Consider the following 20,330-nt stretch of genomic DNA (forward strand, 5'->3'; position numbering starts at 1 on the left):
GATTTGCCTGCCAGCCGTGGTCAGAGCACCCAGCAGGGATGCAGGGGTGAGCAGCTTGGGGCTGGCTGTTGGGTAGTAACTTCTGCAGCACCACAGCTGGGCTGGGAGGAAACATCTTTGGGTGCCAAGTTTAAACTGGCTCATTTCTACCTGATAAAATTGTAGATATACTTCCAGAGCTATGGCTGGCAAAGAGTCCGCATCTGCAGTGCTGTTGTGTAATGTCACACTTTTTACAGGGATCTATTGGAAATACTGCCACAGTACCTGGAAACCTCAGCACTGACAGTGAAGCTGGGCCTCTCATAGGTAGAGTTTAAAAATTTTAAAAAATTGGCAGTGAAGTAACACCACCTGCCTTGAAATTCACACCACTTACTGTTACTGGTAATGGGCCAACTGCAGTCTGGGATGTTTTCAGCGTACGTGTTCTGAAAATGATTTGAAAGCTAGTCTAGAAGCATTGGAGGTGGATTTTGGAGTAGAAGACATCAGGAGAGCAAAGTTACCCACACCTTATTTGGTAGTTGAAGGGAAATGAGCTTTAGCAATTGGCTTTCTGATTACAAGAATGTGGCTTTTATGAGCCACCTTAAAGACTATAAATTTAGATACTATGAGAAAAAAAGAGGAGGCTGAATATAAAAAACTCTTCAAAGTAACTGCTTATCAATAGAAGCTTTTGGAAAATCAATTTTTTTAAAAATAATTAATATTGAGATATGTTGTAGTACAAAGTGAAACTCATTTTCAGTGTAGTTTACAGAGCGTTCAAAACAGGTAGGGACTGATGATTCTAGACAGAGGTTTGCAAAGGACCGTAGGACAGTGAAGTGTATACATCCCCCTGAATTTCTCCCCCATTCCTTGCCACTCAAGCAGCCATGCTTCCAGAATTGGCCACCTTGTTGCACAGGCAAGGTAGCCTGTAGGATATCAGGTGCAAAATAGCTAAGGATGATTCTTAGACATCATTTTGGAGTTCATAAAATCCACCTGTAAGGCAGCATAGATCATATCATCTTATACTTCTGTGCTATAAAGTATCTACATGCCTTATTATGAAGCATGTTAGGAGCACAAGCAATTTTCTTACCGTTGCACATCCTTTGTAATTGCCCCTCTCCTGATGTAGATTTGCAAGCGAGAGTACCTTTGGATCTCTGTTCAGCATGTGATGGGTGGGGAAGGAGTTTGGTTGATTCATGGAATGACCAGGCAGAGGACAGCTGTGATGTTAGACTAGCATGAGGGGTTTGGAGCCTTCCTCCCCACCCCAGGGCATGTGGAGAAATCCAGATTAGATGTGAGCCAAGTTTCGGGTATCTGGAGTAATGCAGTGGAATAATGAAAGCAGGTGGGGAGGGGAATGCACAAAATAGGAGGATGAATAACAGTGAATCAGAAATCAGGAAAAATCATCTGGATGTTAGCATTATCTGCAGAAATGGAGGAGGAAAAGCCTGAGTATTTGGGAGGCCAGAAGAGTTTGTGGGTTATTAAAAAAATCTACTGCTTGTAAGCCATATAATGACTATGCGGTATTCTCCATTTTAATGATGACTACAGTAAAGCTTTTGAATTATTTGGCTCTTAGGTTAAATCTGCATATTAATATCAGAAATGTGCAAGTCTTTCTTCTGACTAAATCCTTTTTCTTTCCCCTAACGGATCAAGGCTATTCATGCAGATATGCATTTCACTGTGGATTATATCTTGTTGGGGAAATATAAAACTGTTATTTGTAAAAGGTCTGCTGTATTTAAGGCAGATGACTACATTAGTCTTTATAAAATACTCTAAAATGTACGTGTATGTCAGAGCTCCTAAAATGGAGATGACAACATTAATCTTCCTAATTGTTTTAGAGCAATAAAAATCCAGTGGGATAATGTAGGTCATTGGGTTTCCCTAAAGATCTACTCCTCCTTTCATCCTCTCCTTTTCTTCTGTCCTCAGGAGATAATCAGACTATAACTACCAAAATACAAGTGGCCTCCTTCTCTTTTTGGCAGAGGTGCAAAAGAGCATGATGTTTTTAAGTGGCAAATAAGAGACTGAAAGGGAGAAGGACCAAAATGTGTTCTGTAAGTGATGAAAAAGGAGAAGGGATAAAGTTAGAGAAGGCAGGCATCATGTGTGAACTTAAACCACGCCACCATGAGAGAAGCTACTCCATGAGCACAGGAGTAGTGAGGCCCCAGATGAGTGGTGTCTCCTGAGCTCCATTAACAGGGACCTACGCGATTCCCTGCTTTTCCCCTTTCTAGCAGCGCAGACGGTGCACGCTGTGGGTGGCTGAGCCAATGTCTGGCTGATCAGCCGTACAGATGACGTGGCTGACTTGCAGTTGTCTGCTGCCGAAAGCAGTGCTAGCAGCCAAACTCTGCTTGTCTTTCCGGAGGTCGCCATCCTGTATCCAGCTCCCTGAGACCAACAGGAGCTGAGCTATCTCGCTGCTGTATGTGGGAGAACTGATTCGTGTGTTGGGGGGGGAGATTGGTTGACTGGACCAACAGCACAATCTGTAAGCCTGCTTTGCTCAAGAAGCTAAAAGTCTGTTCATGGGTAGAGGGTAGAACCATCCCAGCTCCCCTCCAAGGTCCCATAACTAACATTCTCCTCTCTTGGTAGAACAGAAGGGAGAAAAATGCCTAGCATTTAACTGGTGTGATTGTTCTTAAAGCTCACCAGACAGCGGAGGAGAAATGGGCATTTAAATGGTTGAGGAGAAGGACTTTGGAAGGAGACCATTGTTCAGTTGCTAGAGAGCAGTGGGAGCAAAGAGTAACAGGAATAGAAACAGGAGGAAAAAGAAAAACCTGCTGCTCTAATTACATCAGGCAGTTTACCATCTAAGCTCTAGGACAGTAAGACAGGAATTTGACATTAGTTGTCTATTAGTTGCAAGCCAAGTGGACCTCTCATCTGTGACTGTGGCAATGATGCAATATAAATGAAACCAGTAGTAGTAGTGTGATAAAACAGAACATTTTTATGACTAACAACATTGGTTATAAACACTTCAAGTTGGAGAGTTGACGTGTCTCTTTTGAAGAATACTGTTACAAAGAGGAAACCTGCATTTTCGATGCAGCTACAGTAGCAGGTCACGTAAATCAATAAGGGAATTCAGCTGTCATCCCAGCTTGCCAGAGAACAAGAATATTGTTGTGTCTTAAGGGTCGAATAACTTAGGTAAAACGTTACAGTAACATCTGTTGGTGACGTACAAAATCTATTCATCTAGTACGTTCAGTGATACGTTAAAACTCCCATGCTTATGAAAGAAGCATCGCAACAGGTATAACAAAAAGGGTAGATTTAAATTCTTAGAAAGATGGATTAGAGTTGATACTTTTTGATGTGATAAAAGAGCAAGGCCATTCCTGGTTTAAAAAAGCAGGTAGCTAATTTTTTACAAAGCTCCTCATGGGGCCCATGTGGACAGGAGAAAGATTAAAAACAAAGTTGTGGCAGGAACAAATTGCTGCAAATCCAGTGATTTAAATGAAGTTGTTATGACTGACAACAAGGACAAATGATCTATTTTTGTTTATCTGTGGGTTTTGTATGTCTCACAGCATTGTAAGCTATGCTTATTGGAAAGGAAGGGACAGCCATGACTACTACACTTGCTGGCTTATGGTAGAGGCTCCATCTCAGGTGGTTGCTGACTACCAAAAGCTGGAGTGATGGTGGTGTGCCTGTTTTGTTTTTAAACTTTTCTTAAACCTCCTGTCTTTTACAAAGGATACTGGGTTCACTGGACCTTTGATACAACTGGGTTTACCAATTCTTGTGTTATTTTAGGGTGGCATGTGGATATTTTGTTTTACCTGTACATCTTGGCTAGTTTCAAGTGAACCTGAACAGGCCTATTTTGTATGGATGGTCTGTGAAACCAGACATAAGAATAGGTTAAGATGTAATCCCAAACTGGATGATAACTCACAGATCGGTGTGTTCCTTTACTTAGGAGAAGGATGTGACACATGGGAAAAGCCTAAAGACTTTTGCTTGCAGTTATATTTACTGAATTGGAATAGCAAATCTGAGATTTATTCTTGAACTTTGCTATGCTACATGCTAGTAGTTAATTAGCATTTTGCTAGATTTAAATAGCTATTTAAAACTCTTCTAGCAAGGCATATCTAAATTATTCTTCTGGCTGTTCAGTACTCTAATAAAATTAGGGGTATATGAAAATAACTGTATTTTCACTTTGCCAAATATTTTTATGTTGACATGAAGTTACTACAGGGAAATTACTACATATCCAGTTCAAAAGCATTGAAGTTGGGTGAACTTCTTGCAAGTGCTGAGGCAATCAGCGAGGCATCCCATATGTCTACCACCACTCAGAACAGCAGCCAGCATTAATAGGAGATGTCTGGCTGGGTCCATCCAGCCCAGTATTCTGTCTCCCACAGTGGCCAAAGAAGATGCTGTTTAAGCAGAGCTTAGACAAAGCTTTGTGTTAAAGACACTGGGTTTAATATACTTAATCATCAGTGAGGTGAAAGTGAACGTGTCTGTGGGAAACAGATGACAATAATACCCATGCAGCTTTTTTTTTTTTTTTTTTTTTTTAAAGTTTTTAAAGGCATAAGCCCAAACTACTACCTGTGACCACTTGTCTCTTTTTCTGCCTCCTCTTGCCTGGGGCTGACTGTATTCTGTAAACCAGAGAGTAGCATTTTGATCCTTTAAAATGTCTTCTCAAAGTTTACATGCTAATTCAGTCTTTACAGTAACAACTGCTTTCTTTGCACAGTCCTAGAAGTACTACAGTGGAAAAAGAATTAATAATTCCCCATGTAGTTGAGATCTTGAGTGTCCATCTTCAGTTAATTTAAAGGCGTGATTCGTTTTAAAGACAGTGCCGACTGATTTGTTGAGACCTTTGAACCACTTTCAGATGTTTCACCTTCACTTAGCTGAGATGAATAAAACCTGGTGGTGTAAACGGAAGGCTTTCCTAGCTGCTTTCCATTTGACTGGAACCATCCACTTTTGCTTTTTATAAAGGCAGTGTCCTGACATTTGAAAGCTGAGCATCTAGGAGCTTCTGATCTAAGGGAGTTAAAAAGAAATCTGGGAAAGGTCTAAAAGTTGCTAGAACTGTAACTCCTTAGATGGTTTTAAGCATGACATGAAAATAAGACTTCCTTACAGAGAGAAGCAGCCAGTCACAGAGGGAAATGAGTCATTGCAGCAGGGAGATGAACGACTGCTGTGCTTCTCAGTGCAATAATGCAGGGATTTAAAATGTAAAATGAACAGAATTGAACATCACACATTGAAAGACCTTTGAGTTTTCCCATCTCCCTGCTAATGCAGAATTTATTTCCACATTAATTATGTATAAAATTATGATTCTTACTGTACAGAAAAACTCTTAACGGAAGAAAATTGAAGATGTGTTGAGTAGCAGGAAAATGTGTTTTTCCAAGAAGAGTGAGTGTTGTCTACTCAAAACTATGTATATATAGCATAGCATTTTCTTAGCATTTCTTGACTTGTTGGTAATTTTAAGTATCCGTCAAAGTTTCCTAGTGGCATTTACCTCTCTGGTCCTAATACCAGGGAGGGAAGAAAAAGAAAGCAGGTGTCTATATTTTTCTTGGCTTGTACTTGGTAATTTTGGTAATTGCAGTTTTTTACTTCCTTGTCCCTCTAGAAATACAGCAAGCTCCCTTGTGCAGAAAAGACAGATTGCTTTCCTTTTACTTGACTGCACCTATATTTTTGACTTGTGTGCCCTACAGTAATGCCAAGGATTCTAAGGAATGAAAAATAAAGAGAATTGTGCACTGACCTAATTTACACAGATAAAGCAGATGCTTAAAAATCTGAGAGAATCTTTTGAAAGAAGTGTATGGTGACATATGTCTGGTTGTTCTCATCTTTATCTGAGTTTTTCTATATCAGCGCTCTAATAATACTGAGGAAAGTGTAATTTAAGCATGAGACATTGACTTTAGCATACCATAGGCACACATTGTTCTAATTTTACATTTCTTATCAGTGTCTTTAAATACATCACACTCATTTTAACGAGCATTTAGCATGTCATTTAATAATAAAAAACAGACAGTGACACAAGGACAAAACTCAGCAGCTTAAATTCTGGGTTCTGAAGTCCAAATTTAACTCATTTCTGATTCTAAGGCCTGTGTGAAAAGATAAATCTTATGCTGTTTCTGGGGGATTTAAAAATTTCTGACCTCTCCCTTGCCAAGAGAGACACTGGATATCAGAATAAATGAATGTTATGAAGTGACTCAACACCCAGAGGTGGTCAGTGTTCATCCCTTAAAAAAAAATCATCCTTCTTGTTAAGCAGAGTCACGTAGGGCCCATTAAAATGCAATAGAAGTGCTAACTGCCTCTGAAAATCTTGGCCCAGAGCTTGCGTTAGTTCCCTGTGCCGCCAGACTGGGAGCCAGGCAGAGTGTGCAGAGTTGCCCATTCGCCAAAGGGACAGAGAGGGGGAGGCCACCAGTTCATTTGTGTGGCCTGTCCCTCACAACATTGAAATGCCTCTATTTGGCCTTTTCAGCTACTTCGTAAAGTTAAAATTTTGTAACTTCCAAAACTTACATGTGGTCTGGGCATTTTAACCATGACTAATCAGTGTCTCTGGCTTTCTTGACCATTCAAGTCCTTTCTATGACCCAAAAGAACATAGACTTCCTGAAAAATGTGAAGGTCATTTATTTATAGGCAGTACTGTGCAAAACTGTGGATAAGACAAGAATTGATTCGGCTCTTAGGAGAACTAAATCAACTTCTTCACTTAATAAAAAAATAACAATTTTAAGTGACCTGCTGTGTAAATGATTGTTTTTAGAGTTAGCATCCTGCTGGGTCACAAAGCTTTGTTGCAGGGGTATGTGTAAAGTAATTGTTTCTTTGCAGTCATTCCAAGATGATGAGCATTTTAAACATCTCTTAAAAAGCCAACCCCTGGGGTATGTTCATAAGATCGTGACAAAAGTATCATCGGCATATACACTATCTGTAAAACAAGGTTGGTGGAGATACACCACCCCTGTTAGGAGGTATCTGTTTGTAGTACCTCTTGGAGGAGGTGTGAGATGGAAAGCTTTTGTTATTCACAGTGGAAGGATATCTCAGTAAGTCATCGATGTGCAATAATATAATACTGAATGGTATGTTTTTCTGGGGAGATGAGTTTGTTTGCTTACATTTGGCAGGTAAATTCACTCCTGTGTCTCCAGTGTTGACAAATAGAAAATATTGAACTGCTCTGGGTAATTCTTTCTAATATTAATCATCTTGACAAAGTGAATTCTTGTCTGTATGCTAGTAAAAATAAGAGGTAATATGAAGAGTAATAGCTATTCCTTTCAAATGTCTGCCTTTTCTTGGTTTACCAGACTTATGTATGTTTTTACATCTTATTACCTCTCTATCCAATCTATCTCCAGCAGCAAAGTCTGCTATATTGTTAGGCTGCAAAAATAGGCAACTCAAATACTGTTCAGAACTGCTTTTGCTTTTAAACCCTTTTTTCAGATTACACAGGGTTTTCACTCCGCACTGGACCTTAGGCTGTATTATATACGAAATAATATAAGGAGAGATCCAGTAGGGTGCCAGATTATATTCTTGTTGCAGTTTCTGAGACCAGTTGCAGGGATAAGCCAGATCATACCCAGAGCAGAATGATATTGTTGGCAGAAAAATTAAGTTGTAGCCCATGTATGTCTCCTGTTTGTGTCACACGTTTCCCTTTCTATGAAACAAGTCTGTTGTAAATGCACATAGAGCCAAGTGTCTGGCCTAAAGTACATGTCCTTTCTTTGTAGCATTTCAGACCTTCCTTGGGAAAGATGACGTGTCTCATGAAGTAGAAGAAGTTTTGGCAGAGTCTCGAGTCCAAAGAAACACCAAGTTAGTGTCGATACTTCAGCTCCTGAGAACCCACGCTGTGCGATGGCAAGTCATTACCGTGGTTGTCACCATGGGCTGCTACCAGCTCTGTGGGCTAAATGCTGTAAGTGTCCTTCTTCAGGCCATGGCATCTCCTGCGGTGCTCCTTTCTTTCTTTTTAATACAAGGTTTGTGCAGGGATTGTACAAGGGTTCAGCAACCTCTATGACTTTCATTTTTGGCTGCTCCTTAGTAGTAGTGATTTTGTTATGCCAGCATGTGGGAAGGTCCGTGGAGATCTGCATCATTTGTTTGGATTTTTTTCAACAACAACAAAAAAATAGGGACAGTAGCCATGTTGTGTTAACTTTGAAGGAGTACATGAAAAGATAGCACAGATCAGCAAAGAAAGAGTGTGCAGCTTCTGCTTCTGATACTCAGATTCTCTGTTTCTGGTCGGTTAAGATCTGGTCTGATATGCCCCATGTTTGTTCATGTTAGGTAAAACTGGTCTTTTCAGTAGACGTTTCTGCTTGGATTAATTCAGTTCTGTACTTACAGAATTCAGCAAAAGTTCCTGTAAGTGATTTTAAGAGGTTGCACGGAATGCTTGATTTTTGTTGTTGTTTCATACAATTCGAAGAATAAGCTGTGCTTCGTTATGCCTTTCTTGGAAAAGTGAAGCAAAAGAGGAAAAAAAGACACAAAACAGTCAATAGCCAGAAGTCCTGTTGACCATTAATGTGTCTGAGGCTAATGGATATCAAAGTCTTCTTTTCCATCTGTCCACGCCTATTGCATCAGCTAGGAGAGGGTCACAGACAATTTAGGTTGGAAGGGATCTTTGGAAGTCATCTGGTCCAAGCCCCTGCCCAGAGCAGGACTGACTTCAGGGTTGGCTCAGGCAATAGAGGGCTTTGTGCAGTTGAGTTTTAAATATGTCCAAGGGTAAAGAGTCCACAACCTCCCTGGGCAACCTATGCCAGGTGTTTTCACCACTTACACTGTGAAAAGTGGGGTTTTTTATCCCGCCAGCACTTTCCTTGCTGCAGCTTGTGACATCTGGCTTAGATGCTTTACAGTGCACAACATGAATGCTCTCATGAAGCATCTCGAAGCAAAAGGGGTTTTCATCATAGTTCAAAGGTGTTAATTACTTATATATATTTGAAAGACAATATTACCGCTGCTGAAAGGAGCTCTTACTGTGGCTTTGTGCATTACAGCATACTTCAGGTAGTTTGGTTTTTCGCCCCCCAGGGCTAATCAGCGATAATAAGTGTAAATGCTTCTGGTATCTAAGACAACTAGTTCAGGCTTATCTCAGGTATCTCTATAGCTTTAACACTCCTAATACAAAGTAATTTGTCCAAGGCCATTTGAAGGATTAATGCAATTAGAACTCTGGTGTCTAAAAGCTTTTAACAAAATACTAGGAGGGAAATAGAAGATTTTTTTCATACTGTGGGGTGAACTATAAAAACGTTTGTATAGGTGAAATCCTAATTGTAGGATTTCAATGGTAATGACAGGCTATTTTGTTCCTCATTGTGGATACTTTTTTAAGAAAAGAAATGGAATTATCTTGTCGTCCAGTCTTTCTAAGATTTATCAACGCATAAGTGAAAAAAAAATGACACTTGTAGTAAGAAACAGACTGTTCAAATAATGAAGCACATTGCCAAAAAAAAAAAAAAAAAGAGAATGCCACAGCTAAATTTTCAGGGGAAATGGAAGAGTTTTATGGCTTTGCGGGTATTTAATAAATGACAGAAATTGTTCAGTATTCCATGGCAGAACAAAGCCACACTTTCATAGCTTGAGTGGGGGTGTGGGGGGGTAGTGAAACATGTCCAGTCCGAAATGGGTGCCAGAGTTGTTTTAAAGTGCCATTGGGTGGCCACTTTCTAAAAATATGCCTCAGAAATACTATCTTTGTCAGGAAACCTGTGTGTTGAGTTGGCTGTTTCAAGCCTTACCTTTTTTTATTATTATCACTTTGCTTCTCCTCCCATGCAATGCCACTAAACATGAGAAAAAAATTATTCACACAGAATTTGCGTTCTGAAATCGATTATTTAAATAGTTAATAGTAAAAACAAGCAGTTATAAGAGAGGTCAAGAGAAATAGCTGGACCACTTGATTAAGAGACCGGGTTTCAATTCCTTGTCTCTTTTGCATGGCTTTCCTGGCTGATCTTGCTCAAGTCACCTGAAGCTCAGAGATTAGAGGACAGGTACAGGTGTGACAGATGCTGCTGAACCCAGGTCTTGGCTTGCCTGACTGCATCTGAATTAACCTGCTGGGTGTGAGCCAGCATCAGCAAGGTTTAACTGGCTGCAAACGCTTCCTTCTAACTCATAGCTCCCACCATTTGCTTTGTCTCTAGTGCCCTGTTAGTCAGTCTGGTCTTTTCTGCAACTACCATCTGGGTAGGGCATATGGGAAAGTTGGACTTCTTTCAGGCGAGAGTCTCAGGTCAATCTCTGGGGAAATTACCAACTGGCAGACTTCTGTAATCATCCTGCTGGTATCTGAGAACACTTGCTTCCTTTTAAGGCTCTTACTTTACAATAAAAATTTGTTGTGCTTAAAAACAGTACATTTGTTGGTTTCCACATTGAACAGAAATCATGGTGAAGCCCTGATTGTATTAACGTATTCAATTATAATGAAATACCAGGCAGTCTGACCTAAATTGACATAAATAAGTGAATCTGTATTAGTCCCTTGTCGTCTGATAGAATTTATCCATGATACATATCATCCATAATAAATTTATTTATCTTCCACCATTGTATCTCAGTTCTAAAGAAGACTCAAAACTACAGTGAAGTTCTCATTGGTGAACTTTATTCTTTTTCACATCAAGAAATACACTGTACTGCATATTGCTTTAAGAGAGTCATTCCCAAAGTAGGATCCCTAGGCTTCTCTGGGCTTTGTCCTGAAGGCAGAGGGGTGTATTTGAAATGGCAAGAAATCATGGTGGGGACGGGGGTCCGTGCAGCAATGCATGTTTTCAGTATGCAAAAGATCTACCACGGTGCGCTCTTCATACTTGGTATGGAGAAGACCTGGCATCGGGCAGTGTAGGCAGGGTTGAGTGTGCAACACAGTGTATGTCTGTGTTGTTACCCATCACTTTTTGTTGCTTTTTTTCCCTGTTGAAGAGTTGAATTTCTTAAGAAGAAATGTATGTAGGGAGCTGGATGAGAAATAAAAGGACTGGAAAACTGAGTCAATGCTAGAGGGGTCAATGGTGTGAGAAAGTTTGGGAACACCACTGGTAACATATACTGCATGCCACTTTAAGCTAAGACCTTATAGGAGTAAAAGCTTATGATAAGCAAAGAAAGCAACTTTTATGCAGCTAACTAGTCTACAGGCAAGAATGCTAAAATGTTACCTCCAGGCTCACAGAAATCGGACTGCAGAGATACAGCTGTTCCTCATGGCAGCTGTTTAACTGACCAAAATGACGAAGTTTTACTTCAGCCTGTGAAGCAACAGCAACCCACCATGGACTCTGCCCCATTTTCCACAGCTCTTTCATTCCAAGACTTTTAGCCCAATCATTAGTTAGTTTTGTGAGCTAATGAAATCATGAGCTAACAAAAACCATGTTAGAAAAATAACTTAAGTGAAAGTAGAGTAGTCATCATTTAGCTTACTAAGTTTGTCTCAGTAATATCCTAGAGCAATGTACTTCCCTGTTTAATGATACACAGGCTGAAAAACTTTCACTTTTATTGTTTTGAAATGTGTACATCTTGTTAATTTTTACCCTAATTTATTTTTGTGCTGCTACAGAGACTATTAAGTCAGTGAACCTCATCCTGTCTTTGCTCTGCCAGTTTTTTAATCTACCTGTGTTATTACCACTCTTACCATCAGTAGTCAGTCACACTCTTCTGTAAAACCACTTGAGAAACATCTTATGTTCTAGTTGTTACATTTTGGCAAATTTCATTCAGGAGTTGTCTGCTTAAGTGACTCTTTGGCCTTTTCTCTTTCAAGGTCTGCATACCTGCAATGTCACCATCATTTTAAGAAGTTCTATCTGCTATGCAAAACTGGTACCAAGAATGAAATGCCTAAATTACATTTTCTAACTTCCATTGCGTGAATTTTTCAATCTTGTAACTTGTAGTATGAAGAAAAAAATTACTTTTATCATGGTTTTGTGCTACCTTGTTTTCCTTATATACTGCATAGGTGTATTGGAGGTGAATAGGTTGTCAGAGTACTGGGTCCCAAAAAATTTATCATTGGGCTTAAACATTTCAGAAGGAACTGAGAGCTGATTCTTGGGTTTGCTTCAGTCTGTGCTCTCTATCAGCAGGCCAGTGAAATGCACAATTAACAACAGTCTACGCTCCATGAAGGCAGATTACTTCATATAGAGAAGTTTGCTACTATCACTTATTGTCACTGCATCTATTCTGCTGAGAGCCGATGAGCCAGCAGTAGGCATAAAAGTCTTCAGTCAGCTTCTCTTTATCTGTAAGGTGATATAGGTGACTTTTTAGTCCCTGGTATTTTATTTTACTTTTGGTTTATGTAAGATGAGTTGGATTTTCTTCTTTGGTCTGGAACAAGCAGCTTTGCTGAAGGACTAGTTGGGAATTTAGAATTACTGTTGTTTTGGTTTTTTTTTTTACAAAGCTCCTGAGTTAGTAGCTTGATGAACAGATGTAGCATGTGCATAATATGCTGGTAGGCAGCAGGGTTTTCCTCATGTGATCAAAACACTTCTATTCATCAGACAAGCCTTTTCTTTAGCAGTGCTTGCCCTGTTAGGGCTTGTCACATGGACAGCATATGTGAAAAAATATCACTGCTACTTTTATGCTTAGGGCCATCATTATCTCTGGCTTCAGTTTTGTTGTCACAGGTAATCAGCTGTAGTTTAGAACTTGTTTTCTTCTGATAATTGGTTATTTCAATTGTTTTTCATTTCTCTAGTAAATCAATTATCTTTTCTTTCTCCAAGGTAGTCTCTTCTTGTTGCATGCTTTTGGCAGCTGAAATCTGTGGCTAGTTCTTGCTGTCACCTTGAGGACAACATAAATATTATATGGTTTTCAGACTTTATTTGTGATATGAGTGGGGCTCTGATACTTACCAAACTTGTTATTTTAGAGTATTACCACTATATATTCTCTGTCTGGATATTGTCACCACTGGATGTGGTTTTACTGACCAAACATGAATGACTTCCTCTAAGCTAGTAACCCTACACTCCCTGTGTTTCTGTCCATTCGTGACAGCTCCTTCTGGCCTATGATTCATTTCATCGTAAAAGAGGCTTTTTACTTTTCACCAAGCAACTCTGACTCTAAAAGTATTTTTTCTTTCTGTTGATGATAGAGATTAGGGTGATGGCTTGTACTGCAGATGTCCACACTGCAGTGAGGTTAAAGTGAGATAAATTCCACACCTTCTGTCCAAAAAGGAGCAGTTTCTGCAGTGCCTCAGCATCTCTTTCCTGTTCTCTTCTCTGTTGTTACGTGCCATTGAAGTATTCCATAAAGCCACCCAAACCTGCTTTTTAAGCAGTGTGGGTCAGCCACACGAAACCTATTTGTATCCTCTTGTTCAAGCTTAAAGTGAGTTTCTTTGATTTACTCCTAAAGTGAATTAAGCTAAATCGAGTTAAAGCTGCTTGTAATTCTGCCTGGGTCCACAAGCAGAAGTACAGCAGTGTTGTGACTAATCTGCTTGAAATTTGCACCTTCCCTTCATTTGCTGTCCTCCCCAGCCCTCGGTCATTTGGGAGTGCTCAGTGTTTTAAGAAGTCTGGTCTCTGGCAGATCAGATGCTTGAACTGAATACCAATATGTTGTAGTTCAAGCCATAACGATTAATAACTCATTTTCTTCTCCCTGATACAGATCTGGTACTACACAAACAACATCTTCAGTGAAGCTGGGATCAATCGTGAAACAATCCCCTATGTTACTCTAAGTACTGGTGCTGTTGAGACTGTGGCTGCTGTTTTTTCTGTAAGTATGGTTATAAAAATCCATTAACTTGTTTGGTATTTAAATTACTGACTTTATTTCCTTATACAGGGTAGAATATAAACAGAATAGTGTATTGAGGATTAAGTGTAATGGTGGATAAAGCAATTGAAAATATTATTTCTAGGTTTAATCCAAAGCCCAGTTTTGTGGCTGGGGATTTTTTTTTTAAGAAGATGCTCTCTAGTTTTAGGTGCATAAAAAGTTGATATATCCTGAGGTGCTTTGTATGAGCAAGAAGGCAGGAACAGCAGGGCCTGAAGTATGTTAAGTGCTAACTCATAAATGATTTCACCTGGTAGAATGACTTTACCTGGTGGCAGTTTATTCACATCTGAGAGTCTTCTCACGTGCCTGCTGGCAAGCAGGCAGTGTTGGTGGAGAAGGCTCTGGCATAGTACATCTAGGTGTGTTCAGTGTGGATCGCAGAGACAGCCATATGTCTTACTGGGCACATTTTAATGACACGTTTTCTATAGCAGCTTACAAACAGTGAGGAAAATTCTTCAGCCATTTAAAAATATAGGAGTAAATGTCTGCAACCCAGCTTGGTGAAAGAGGAAGCCAGCACGCTAGAACAAGGTTGTCCCATGTTGTGTTAAATTCTGCTATCTCATTCACTGGGGGCAAGCAGGTATCCTTTCATAACACACGAGCTCCTGAGTAGGTTGTGTACCTTCGCTACGCACTGAACATAGAGGAAGATGTTAGCTGAAAAAATTATCCATGCACATTTTTTTTCTTTCCTATTTCAAGATGGAAGAGTTGACTAGGAAAAAAAAACCCACTAAATGAGCAAACTAAACCTGAAAATACAGGTGAATACATGATTAATTGCTAAAGGAAATACATTTCTGTTTGCACTGCAGTACATAAGAAACAATGGGAGAGGTCTGTGGAATGGAAAGTTGCAAACAAGCAAATATTCTTTTCTTTGTTTGTTAGAATTTTTCCTTATCCTCATATATTCTATACCAACTGTATTTGCACAATACTGGACACACCAGACAAGCATTTTTAAATGTCAGAAGAATGGTTTTGGCAAAAAAATCCTTTCCAGTGGCAAAGCAACTGTTTATGACCTATAATATGTTAAACTAAATCCAGCTATCAAGTATATTTTCTTATAGTCTAGGACATAAGGACTCTCAAAGGTCACAAAGATCTTCTTCTGATCTTTGTGAATTTCCACAGATCTATTTTTGGGTAAACCATCTTTTTTTTAATTAAAGGGACATTCTTTTTAATAGGTGAAAATAGTGACATATGGAAATCCTTACCTCTTACAATTTCTTCTTTGTGATACTGCAGAAATGGTTCTATGTTTAAGATACACGTAAAAATAATAATGATAATTCTGCCAGTTATTTAAGTGAAGAATACACCTCTTTTTTGTGGAGACAGATGAAAATCACGTGGAGATGATTCCATGGTATTAAAGCCATTCTATAAATAGGGTCTGTCATCTTTTCAGTTCCTTCTGTGCTGTCAGTTTGTGGGGCTTATTCAGAGCACACTGTTCATACATAATGAGGTAGATGTGTCTGCTTTGGTTCCTGGTATGTGTGGTAACTTTTTTATGCCTGAGAGGAGCGTTTTTAATACTTTCTCCGTTTAAGCTACTTGCGGTGCCTCTGGAAATGCTGAGGTATTGATATCTCCGCTCCCTTCAAATTTGCTTTTTCAGTTCAAGAGAAATGTTGCTTTGTAGCCTCAATTTTATTTCAGTAATCTGCATAAATATATCACTGCTGCTGTTTAAAGGAACAACAATATGAATTTGGTTTTTCAATTGAAGGTTTTGCAGCTTCTCGTTTCTACAAGTAACTTCCTCTGAATTTTTTTCATGCCTAGAACTAAGGACGGGTGATTTCCTCCCATTCCCAACCTCTCAGCTGCTCTTTTTGCTGTTTGGGGGTTTTTTTGTGGTTCATTTTTATTTTAATCTATTTGACAGCATTAAATATTAAGTCAGGTGCATATGTCTTATGTACTACTCGGAGGGAAGAAGAGAAGCAGCAGGAGAAAGCAAGGGGAGAACTTAATTTTCCTGTTTTGTTTTTTTTTGTATATTGTGCTGGCTAGCAGAAACCAGATTTTATTAATAATAAATTCCAGGATTTCAGTAGATACTCCTATCAGTAATAGAAGGAGAGTTTTTGTTCTTGTAAATGAAGTAGCTATTGGAGAGGTCCACAATGAAATCACCTACCATCTCTGATCATTATGCATATGTTAGGTGGTCATGAGACTCTGAGCCTCAGTAAGAATACTTAGATATTGATGAGCCTCATATGAATGCTAAAGGAAAAGATCGAAATAGATATATTTCATAGAGAAGCAAAATAATAATTAGGAGATAAAATATCATTCAAACTGTGGAAAAATTTGAAAGTCTCCCTTTTAACGTGTTTCCTGGGAGCAGCAGCATAATAGTGATAATGTTGATGTGGTCCTTGAGGAAAGGCAAATAACATCCCATCCTTTTTATAGCTCTATATTGCCTCAGATTGCTTGATATGCCTGCTAGTAACGTGGTTTGCCTACAGCTCCATCCCTTTTCCTGTTGAGCAAAAGCCACATGAACAAGACATTGAAGAATGAAACACATGCATCGTCATTTTCCTTTCATTCGTATAATTTGGCTGCAGCTCCTGCTTACACCATCACTTCCTAGTTTACTTCATGAAACACTTGTGTTGTAGCATTGTGTACGTAGTGCCTTGGCTTCTCTCTGGGGAGACGATATAACCTTTCTGTATGTTTTTCAGTTAATTGTAGACTTCTCCAGCCATTGTACTGAACACAGATTCGGTTTAGAGGACTGGCTAGACAAGCTACTTTTAAATGAGAGCACCCATTAATTTCGGTTTGCTTCTGAAGAAGTTAGGTATCCTCTGGAATGAAATACTGAATAGAATTCCTACTCACAGACGTGTCACAGCAGTAAGTTATCTGACAGGATGTCATGCTTTGAAGCAGGATGAAATATACCTAAATAATTCCCTGGCAGATATGTGTTTATTAGAAGTCTGTTCTATAAATTCTATTATAAGGGGGCTCCACAAACTTAGTTATTCTTTAGTAAGATTGGTTACTGTGGCTTTTTTGTACTTTTTAGTAATTGAGGTTAATTTAATTTAGTTGTTGTCTTACTCTTAGTGGACAAAAAGAACAATTTGCTAGTGCCTTTCTTTGACAAGGCAACAGGCTGAATGGAAAGGGAGACAGAAGTAAATGTGTCAAAAGATTCCTCCCCCTTCCATGAAACCAGCATGGAATAAAAGAGAATGTTATTCAAATTAAGCATCCCACATCCAATTTTGCCATCTGTGGCACCACATTTGGTCTTTATATAATGTTCACAGGAAGAGACTATGACTATGTTGAGAAGATTATGCCTTAAGCATTTCCCATAAGGTGATGCATCAAGGTGTTACTAATGTGCCTTCCAAAGCCTGTGACACAGACAAGCCATGCGAAGCCTGGAATGAGTTAAAATACAATTCAGTAGTAGACCATAAAAGAATATTGGAAATCTTTTGCAGTACCACACAGAAGTCAAGGAAGCCAGCTTTCTTAGTTGAGAAGATGTTATTCTGCTTTGGGACGTCATGAGAAAGGGCTCTTAGACTCGTTCTGTGTTTCTTTTAATGTTAATAGATCTTAACATACAAGAAGGGATTCCCTGCTTAGGGCATGGCTCATCTAAACAAGGGTACTCCAGACACTTCAGTAGGTGTTCTCATCCCTAACACATTTCCTCCATGGTGTCCAAAGGGTAATGCAAGATATCTCCACTGAAACTCTGTGGCTCCACTGGGGTCAGAACAGGAAGAAATATGTTCCAGTGACAGCCAGTCTTAGCAAGTGGAAAAAATGGGGTGACAAATACTTTAATCTCGAGGTTTCTTAGGAAGTTTTGCTATAATCTGATTTTTAGTGAGACTTTTAATGCAGTCCCATGTGACATTGTTTGCATTAGGTCAGAATCAACCTTCACCTACCCATAATCCCCAATAGGCTGTTAGTAGAGGAGAGTGAAAGAATGGGGCAAACATGGCCTTTTCACCTTTTTTCCCCTCACCCTGAGAAGCTGTTGCTCAAGGAGTACCAGAAGTAGAAAGTAATACTTTGGCCTATAATAGCCTGGGTAAAATTTTTTCTTTTGAATTTGCCTAGTTGCTTTTCAACTTCTGTATGTTTTTAGAGCCCATGGCATCCTAAAGCAGTGAATTTCACAGTTTTTCATACATATTGTATGAAAAAGTCCGTCATGTTGAGCTTAGAGAAAGTAAGATACAGGAGGTGTGGGCTGGATGAAATGATAACAGTGTGGATGCTCAGCTAACTGCAAAACTATTCTTAGAGAGTAGCTATCAACACTTCACTGTCGTACACAGAAATATCAAGTGGGATTCTGTGCTGGCTTGTCCTGGATCAATTAATCATAAAAATATCCATTAATAATATGGGAGAGGTAGCAAAGAGCCTTTTATAATCAACTATGTCATCCAGACTCTCTAAAGGGAGAAACTCAAAAGTCAATGTATTGGAAAAAATGTAAGCAGAAAGAATCAGCAGTAGAAAAGAGATAATTGACCAAGCAGCTTCCCAGACCATGGTATTTGTTGACAGCTGGAGTGCATTTGGGCACATTTTCGTTGCAGGATGAATTGCAAAGTGTGACTGTGTTAATGCATGCTACCTTGATACACAAGTGGTCAATGGGATTTCTTTTAGACAAAGACATTATTCCTCCTTAATCATTTTATTACACTTTTGGATAGACAAAGATTAGATGTGTTGAAGTAACCATGTAGTGCCTTCCAGGAGAAGAAGTCTCCTTATGAAGGTCTACCTTACAACACCACTCCTAAGACCCAAGGTATAGTGGGTTAAAGACTGCAGTTGTGTAGTACAAATCCTTCTGCGGGATATATTCAGAAATTGCAAGTTTTAAAGATTCCCGCTGTTTTGTATTAAAAAAAAAAATAATGATTTTGAGTAATTTTTTTCCCCAATCTATTCGAGATGATCTGCATCAGGGGATTCAAATAGCTTCATTAGAAAATAAAGCACCACCCACAGTAATCTGTCATAGATCAAGGTCAAGATCTAGTCTAGCTTTTATAACGTGAACCTGACACAAGATGAAACTTAATGCTTTTAACAAATAAATCATCAACAGAACGAGCTTTGCTTCAAAAATACCTACAGCTTACTGAAGAGACATAATAGGAATAAGGTAATGGGTTTTTTCTCTGCCACCCTAAGGGCTGTTCCCAGGTACTGCTGAGGTGAAAGCAGCTGGCTGGAGTGAATCCCTGCATGGGCTACGTCTTGGTCATGCTGGTCCGGCAAGCATTGAGTATGGGGACCCTCTTCAGTGAATGGAAAATTTCACTGCCAAGTGAAGCTGACTAAGGATGCTTTACTGCAAAATAGTTCAGACTGAGCTTACAAACTTAGTAATCAATTCCACCTTTTGCTGATAGTAATCCCTAGCCTGGTACCTACAGAAAGTGTGTAGGATCTTATCCTGTCATGGCATTAACACAGATACAGGCAAACTGATGTGACAGCCAGGGTAGGCACAGATTTATTTAAGGCTTGCGCTTATGTGGTCAAGCTTGGTGCTAGGCCTCTAAATTCCAGTTTATGTACTTAAATAAAATAACCCATTTCTTTGTTTTACAACTGTATAATTCATCCAGTAAACAAATGGATATAGATAAAAATGGGAATCAAAAAAACAATTTATAATGCTCAGTCTTCTGTTCCTCTCCTTTTCCTGGATGCAAGATACTACACATTGTGTCATAAATAGACCTGACAGTGATATAAATGTGATTATCCATTTTAATCCTGCTATTTAAAATGGAAATAACACAGAGTTAGCTTGTCACATCAAGTCTGAATCTAGACATGCAGGCTTACTCAGACCTATATCCAAAATACATGAGAAAAAAAGCATGGCTACCTTTGACGTTAGCACATAGATCAAACTTCTTTACAGAGCTAAGACATCAAGAAAATATAATGGGGTTTTCTCAGTATAATTTAGGACAAAGAAATGAGTAGGGAATAGTATTCAGTGACCTCCCATTTGCACTGTAGAACTCGCTTACACATTCATTTTATCTAGAGAAGCTTGTCTGATCTTTTTTAATGCGCTCTGCTTTCATTATGTCAGCCCCAGTATCTGCAGCTGACTCAAGTGAAAAGATTGACATTTGCTTTTTTAACTTTATTCGCAAGTGTTTCCTGCCAGACAAAAGTAAGTTGTGTGAACTGTTAACTTAGTTTGCATATCAGTTGCCTTATTATCACCAAACGTTTGTGTTGAGAGAATTTTGGTTGCAATATTTTTTTACACATTTTCAGTAATTTCAGCTGTG

The 20,330-nt window shown here is 39.1% G+C and overlaps 1 protein-coding gene across 2 annotated transcripts in view; it reads left to right on the forward strand.

The window, feature by feature from the left end:
• The window catches only part of SLC2A9 (solute carrier family 2 member 9), a 115,339-nt gene that overhangs the window by 46,464 nt on the left and 48,545 nt on the right, over positions 1–20,330 (forward strand). For both annotated transcript variants that reach the window (XM_069793575.1, XM_069793564.1), the window contains 2 exons: positions 7,839–8,026; positions 13,801–13,911. In XM_069793575.1, the coding sequence (XP_069649676.1) occupies positions 7,839–8,026; positions 13,801–13,911 (299 nt within the window). The remainder of the gene's footprint in view (positions 1–7,838; positions 8,027–13,800; positions 13,912–20,330) is intronic.

The sequence above is a fragment of the Haliaeetus albicilla genome, chromosome 1 (genome assembly GCF_947461875.1).
Source record: "Haliaeetus albicilla chromosome 1, bHalAlb1.1, whole genome shotgun sequence".
In the NCBI taxonomy this organism is placed as follows: domain Eukaryota; kingdom Metazoa; phylum Chordata; class Aves; order Accipitriformes; family Accipitridae; genus Haliaeetus; species Haliaeetus albicilla.